We start from the raw sequence: 6,976 nt of genomic DNA, 5'->3' as shown, positions 1-6,976 counted from the left end.
AATGAGCCCTAGCCTCTATCCAGCCGATCATTCCGCTGGCATCTCGCATTCACGCCCCCGTTTGACTTTCGCTCGGGGATGTAGTTGTAGATACGTTAGTCTTAGTGGGTCGTTGGCTCCACTTGTTATCTCCTACGACATGCGTAATTAAGGAACTTGTTTTCATTAATACACATAAGGTTAAAGTGTATGAATAGGTTATTATGCCGAGATAGAGTCTTATATACAAAATGCATGTTGAATAAGACTAAATGATCACTATAACCGTATATTCCAACAACTAATTTCTATAATACTTATTAATCTCAACAATATTCTTTAATTTTAACTTTAGAGAAGTTGCTTGGGAAAAATAAAAATGATAAACATGTAAAATTTTGGTGTTTTACACCTTTAGGTCATGTTTGATGAAAATGGTCAATATGGATGATATGACGAGGGGAGATCGTTTAAAAAGAAAGAGAGGGCTTTGTATTAGATTAAGACTTGAAGGAGTTTGAGATTATCGATAATATAACTTTACATAGAAGGCTATGGAGGCTTAATTAGAAATTTAGAATCATGGCAATAGAATAATGTGTAGACTAGGTAATAACTTCATTTCAAGTCTTTAGACTTGTCGTTTAGTTGTTGTCCCACTCTTGTCCCATATTATTGTTGATATTTACATTCCCATATTGCTTAAATTTATTTACAGTTTTATTACTTGTATTGTGTTTTATATTTTTGTAACTCACAACTAGTTATTTTTACATTGTTTGCTAGTGTCCATTTTATAGGAGATCACTAAATGTGGAGGTTAACATGAGGGACTTTCATTTGAACAGAAGTCTACACGACTTGACATTGTATACAAAAGATGAGGATGCATAAATATTAATCAATGAAGAATTTAACTCGATTTCTAAAGGTGGAAATGGTACAAACAATCTAAGTAAAAGGAAGTTAAGGGAATTAACTGAGGAAGAACAAAAAAGAGAACAAGATTTTTGTTATTTCTAAAGGGAGACACTTAATGACGGGAGTGTGTGGCCCAATTCATGGTTGGCATGAAGGTAAGGTATTGTTTTTGCAGAATGTGGGAAGTAACTACGTTACCATTCAAACTTACGATGTCCATAATATGGGATTTGGGGAAGAACAAAGCAGGTGATGGTAAACCTGAAAGCTAGACATGTATCGTTTGTGGTTAATCAATCAATGACATGATTATGTGGCCCAATCATAATGCCTAACCATTTTTCACATATCTTATATGTTAGTCAATGTTGACCAGGTAATTTAGGAGAATAAAAAGGCACGTTGAGTTGTTGAAGAACGTTGCTGTATTTTCTGCTTTTCTGTTATTTTAGCCTATTTAAGTATCTTAGTTTTAGCTTCATTTGAATGTAATCTTTGTAACAACTTTCAGTCACTTTTATAAAGCTTTAAGCATTCGGCTACTCTTATTCCTCTTATACCCCTGTTAATTCTACTGTTAATTTAGCCTTTCCCACCAACAAGTGGTATCAGAGCTTTAAGGTTCTGATCATTTGTATGCCTAAGATTATCAGATACGATACCATGACAGTAGCTTTAACATCCAATCCACCCAAATACAGCCCATACCCCCTTCAATGCCCGATGCTAACCTCATCAAATTACAATACATGGCCGATCAAGATGGAAGCTATTATGGATGCCCATGGGTTGTGGGATGCCATTGAGCCACCAACCGATGTGGTTGTGGATGAGAAAAAGAGCAAGCAAGCTCAAGCCTTTATCTTCCAGTCGATCCCAGAAGAGATGCTTGCACAGGCTGCCAAGAAGAAAACAGCCAAAGAGGTTTGGGATTCTCTAAATTCACGGTATATGGGTGCAGAGGGGGTCCAGAAGGCAAGGTTACGGGTACTGAAGAGTGAATTCGAAGCACTCCAAATGAAGGAGACAGAGACCATAGATGAGTGTGCAGGAAAGATATCAGCCATGATCTCAAAGTTTGGAAGTGCAGAAGCAATATTGGAAGATGAAGAATTTGTGAGGAAACTGTTCGATACTGTCCCAGAAAAGTTTATAAATCTTGTGGCATCAATTGAGCAAAGTTCCTAAATGGAATATATGCCATTCGAGGAGGCAATTTGGCACTTAAAGGCGTATGAAGACCGACTTCGACTCCGGAAGGCAAACTCTATTGGATTAGTGTATAAGTCCATAACTATATTTGGTATGTACTTGACCCGGTTGTGCATGGTCCTTTTGGGTTGTCTTCACCAAAGCAACTGGACAGGATGATTTATGGAGAGAGAGGATATTATGGTTTATTAATATATTATAAGAATAATATATTAAAAGAGAAATAATATTGTTTAATTAATATTGGTCAAGAATTAATTAAGAAATTAATTCTGTGGCTAAAAGATATTAATTAAATATAGGGAACTAGAACTGTCAATTATAAGATAATTGATTTTGGGCTGTGAATCCTTATGGATATAAGGGGGGACGAAATTTAGAGTGGAAGCCCACTCTAATTTCGTCCAAGGGGCCTTATTCCAGAAGGTTCTTGAAGCTGCTTAGGGCCTAAGTTATCCAATTAGGGTTTTGACTGAAACCCTAGCAGCTCAGCTATTTAAGGAACCCCAGGGCTACAGATTTCGGCTACCAGAAGAAACCCTAGAGTTCCTATAGCCGAAATTGTGCCTCCTCCTCCTCTCTTCTCAATCATCTTCTTGCCTTGGTGTTTGTCAGCCATTAGAGATATTACAATTGTGATACTAAGCTCTTGAAGATTGAAGATTCTTGCTACTATCAAGAGGTAATCTTCTAACCTTATATTAGATGTAGATTTCGATATTATAGTATGCTAGATTAGGGTTTACAAGCTTTAGATAAATTTGCATGTTCAATAGAGAAACCTAGATCCAAAGCTTTAGGGTTTTGCATGTGCACATAGGATGTTCTTTTGCTCAAAACCCATCAGTGGTATCAGAGACTTGCTTGGTTTCTATTGTATTTGATGCATGGTGTATTTGTTCATTGCTTAAAATCGAATTTTATGCTATCTGCTTGACAGACTCGTCAATCCCTATGAGGTACTCGGAGAGTAGGATGAACTCGACGAGTCCTGTAAGGGGCTCGGCGAGTCGGGCTGTCAGACAGACGAATTTTCGGGATTTTTGCATATTTTGACTTGGGATAATTCCAATAATTGTTTCTAATTAATAAAATACGAATTTTATTGATTCCTTATGATTATCTTTGTCAAAATAAAAGATTTTTGTCATTTAATTAGATAATTATTACCTTATTTGATAAATATTAATTATTTGAATTATTTGATCAATTATCTTGCATGAAATTGGATTAGGTCAAAATTAGATAATCACCAAAATTAATTGTTTAATTGTTTATTTAAATTTTGATCTAGATAGTTTTGAAATGTTTCAAAACTTGCCCTCAAGTTTTGGAATTTAAATTTTTGATTAAAAGTTTAATTTTGAAATAATTAAATTCCAAACCCTAGAATTTTACAAGTTTAAAATTCACCCTATACTATTATAATATTATAAGAACAATTATTATATATGTATAAGATAAATGCTAGTCTTACCGTTAGTAGGCCTCATTCACGAAGCCGATCTATAAGGGGGTATAAGGTTATGGCCTATAAAATGGTCGTTTAATGGGTGTCCACTCTCACCCACTGCTTCCTTGATTGGTGGAGGGTCGTTAGCCGAACGGGTAGGATACGACAATCTAATTCCTCATTAAAAGTATAATGATTAATAAAGTAACTAAATGTTTTATAAAATTCTCAATCTTAGTTACTTTAGGAAAAATGTGAATTTGGTGCTATTCCATGGAATTACACTTTGTACCCTTGTTAAGACGTTAGTGGAGCGTGTGTGGTTAACCGGCACACTAATTTGGCTTTAAGCAAAAGTGACAAAGGGTGACTCGTTGTTTGTCATAGATCAATGGAGCGTGTGTGGCTAACCGGCACATTGATTAGGTGACTGTAACATCGAGGGCACCAAGTACATTTACATGGTTATTCACACCTTGTTTGTGATCCTCGGTATCCCAGTCACAAACTTGAAGGGCATATCGAGATTTAAACATGCCATTGAAAAGTTCAATGAATCTCAAAAGATCTAGGAGTTTCAATACATTTAAAACTTAATCCTTTTGTTTTTCATGGTCGAAATTAGTGAATCGTCATTCACTTACCTTCAAATTATTTGCAATTTAAATTACGGCATCCCTCTTTTAAGTTGTGAATAATGTTGTTGGATCCTAGCCCTAATTTCTCATTTGGGTGTTTAATTGGGGATTCTTATCTAATCAAACTTTTTCTCTTTTCCTTTTCAGATGTCGAACTCAAACAACGCTTCAGGCTCGAACTCTTCCGGCTCATTCTCACTCATGAATTTGTGTGGGAGGGTGATCTTCGATGGGACCAATTTTAATGATTGGATCCGCAACATCCGAACGGTTACCCGCTATGAGGACAAGGAATATGTCCTCGACAAGGAGTTGAAGGAGGTGAACATCAACACTGCTACTCCCGAGGAGATTGCTGCCTTTGAGGCCCACGAGCAAGATGCTACGAAAGTCCATTGCATCATGCTCGCCACCATGACGGCAGAACTCCAAAAGTCCTATGAGGACTTCTACCCCTAAGAGATGCATCAGGATTTGATGGATAGGTACCATCAAAGCACAAGGCAGGAGAGGTACGATATCATCACTTCGATGATCACGACCAAGATGAGAGACGGAGAGTCTGTCACTGCTCATCTACAGAAAATGCAGAGATATGTCGACCGCCTGAAGAAGTTAAATGTGGACTTCAATGAGGAGCTGGCAATTAACATAATTCTTCACTCCTTACCTCATTGTTACAACCAGTTCCGCATGACCTACCACATGAACAAAGAGGAGGTCACGTTGAGCAAGCTTCAAGGGTTTTTAAGGACTGCTGAGAGCAACCTCAAGGACAAATCTATTGCATCAACTCCCGCTACTATTGCCCCCGTCTTGGCTATTGGGCAGGGGAAGGGTAAGAAGAGGAAGGCTCCTTCCAAGAGCTACCACAAGGTAAACTCCCAAGATGGCACCTCTTCTAGTGGAACCAAGGTTGGTACCACTACACTCTCCTCCAACCCAAAGGATGTAGAGTGCTATCACTGCCATGACAAAGGGCATTGGAAACGAAGCTGCCCGAAGTATCTGCAGGACATCAAGGATGGAAAGATAAAACCATCCTACGCAGGTATTTACACTATTTAATCTAATAATTCATCGCATGCTATTTCTTGGGTTCTCGATACAGGATGTGGTTTTCACATTTGTTCTGATTTACAGGGCCTAAGAAGAAATGGATATGTGGAGCATGGGAAGTTAAACCTGATCATGGGGAACAGAAGAGCGTCGCCTGTCACCAAGATTGGAGTTTACTCTTTAGTGCTTAGTAGTGGATTAGGACTAGATTTGAATAATTGTTGCTATTCGCCATAAATGGCAATAAACATCATTTCTTTTCATGGTTTATATAAACAAGGATTTAGATTTTCGTTTGATAATGAAAAAGGTTCTATTAATGCTTTTCTTAATGGTGTTTTCTATTTTGAAGCATTGCCTTGTAATGGAATATATGAAACTGTGATGGTTGTAGACAATTTAGGAAATGATGTGTTGTATATTGATTCTTCCATTGATTTGGATAAATCATGTTTGTGGCATTGTCGTCTTGGACATGTCAACAAGAAACGCATAGCCCAACTCCAAAAGGATGGAGTGTTGGAGTCATTCGACCTTAGGGACGATGACGTGTGCAAGTCTTGTTTACTTGGAAAGATGACCAAGTCACCCTTCACTGGTTCTTGTGAAAGGAGTGAGGGTTTATTGGATCTCATACACACAGATGTGTGTGGGCCCTTTAGATCCACCATAAGGGATGCGAACCGCTTCTATGTGACTTTTACCGATGATTATAGCAGATATGGATATATCTACTTAATCAAGCACAAGTCAGAAACCTTTGAAAAGTTCAAAGAGTTTAAGCAAGAAGTGAAGAATCAGTTGGGCAGGAAAATCAAGATGCTTCGATCCGATCGAGGTGGAGAGTACCTTAGTCTTGAATTCCACAACTACCTCAAGGAATGCGGAATCGTTTCGCAATTAACGCCACCCAGGACACCGCAGTTGAATGGTGTAGCTGAGAGGCGTAATCGAACCTTTCTTGACATGGTTCGTTCCATGATGAGTCGTGCTTCGCTACCTATCTCATTCTAGGGGTATGCCTTAGAGACTCCCGCCCATATCCTTAACCTAGTCCCTACAAAGAAGGTTGCCAAAACACCTCACGAGATGTGGATAGGGAAAGCTCCCTCGTTGGCACATATCAAGGTTTGGGGTTGCGAGGCTTTCGTCAGACGAGAGACTCACGACAAGCTCGAACCTCGTAGTGAGCGGTGTATTTTCATCAGCTACCCGCAAAAGTCCTTTGGATTTCTCTTCTATAGACCGAGTGACAATGTTGTCTTCGTTGCGAGGAGAGGGGTTTTCCGAGAGCGAGAACTCATAAGACAAGGAGACAGTGGGAGGCAAATCGATCGTGAAGAGCTTCAAGAATCAAATTATGAAGGAACCTCTGACACTGGCGCTCAACTTGAGGAGGAAACTCTTGTTGAACCGATTGACGAGTCGTTACCTCTTAGACGTTCCGAAAGGGTTAACGTTTCACCCCAGTTTTATGGTTTCCATATTACTACTGAAGGGGATACGTTTATTAGTGATAGTAAACTAATAAATTTGGATGAACCTAACAGCTACAAGGAAGCCATGGCAGGCCTGGAGTCTGCGAAATGGAAAGAGGCTATGGATAGCGAGATTCAGTCCATGTATGACAATCAAGTTTGGGATTTGGTTGACAATGTGCCAGGTCGTAAGACGGTCGGGTGCAAATGGATCTTCAAGAAGAAGACAGGCATGG

The 6,976-nt window shown here is 38.8% G+C and overlaps 1 protein-coding gene across 1 annotated transcript; it reads left to right on the top strand.

The window, feature by feature from the left end:
• The first annotated feature begins 1,563 nt into the window (after positions 1 to 1,563).
• LOC145104737 (uncharacterized) lies at positions 1,564 to 2,088 on the top strand. Its single transcript, XM_079041930.1, has one exon. The coding sequence runs from the start codon at positions 1,564 to 1,566 to the stop codon at positions 2,086 to 2,088; it is 525 nt and encodes a 174-aa protein (XP_078898056.1).
• Positions 2,089 to 6,976: the final 4,888 nt, after the last annotated feature.

The sequence above is a fragment of the Lactuca virosa genome, chromosome 4 (genome assembly GCF_052849685.1).
Source record: "Lactuca virosa cultivar CGN04683 chromosome 4, Lactuca_virosa_CGN04683_v6, whole genome shotgun sequence".
In the NCBI taxonomy this organism is placed as follows: Eukaryota; Viridiplantae; Streptophyta; class Magnoliopsida; order Asterales; family Asteraceae; genus Lactuca; species Lactuca virosa.
The sequence above is the reverse complement of the archived record's forward strand: the minus strand, read 5'-3'. Positions and strand labels throughout refer to the sequence as shown.

Excerpts from the sequence above, each read along its gene's own strand:
- LOC145104737 (XM_079041930.1), top strand. The coding sequence starts at position 1,564 with ATGACAGTAGCTTTAACATCCAATCCACCCAAATACAGCCCATACCCC.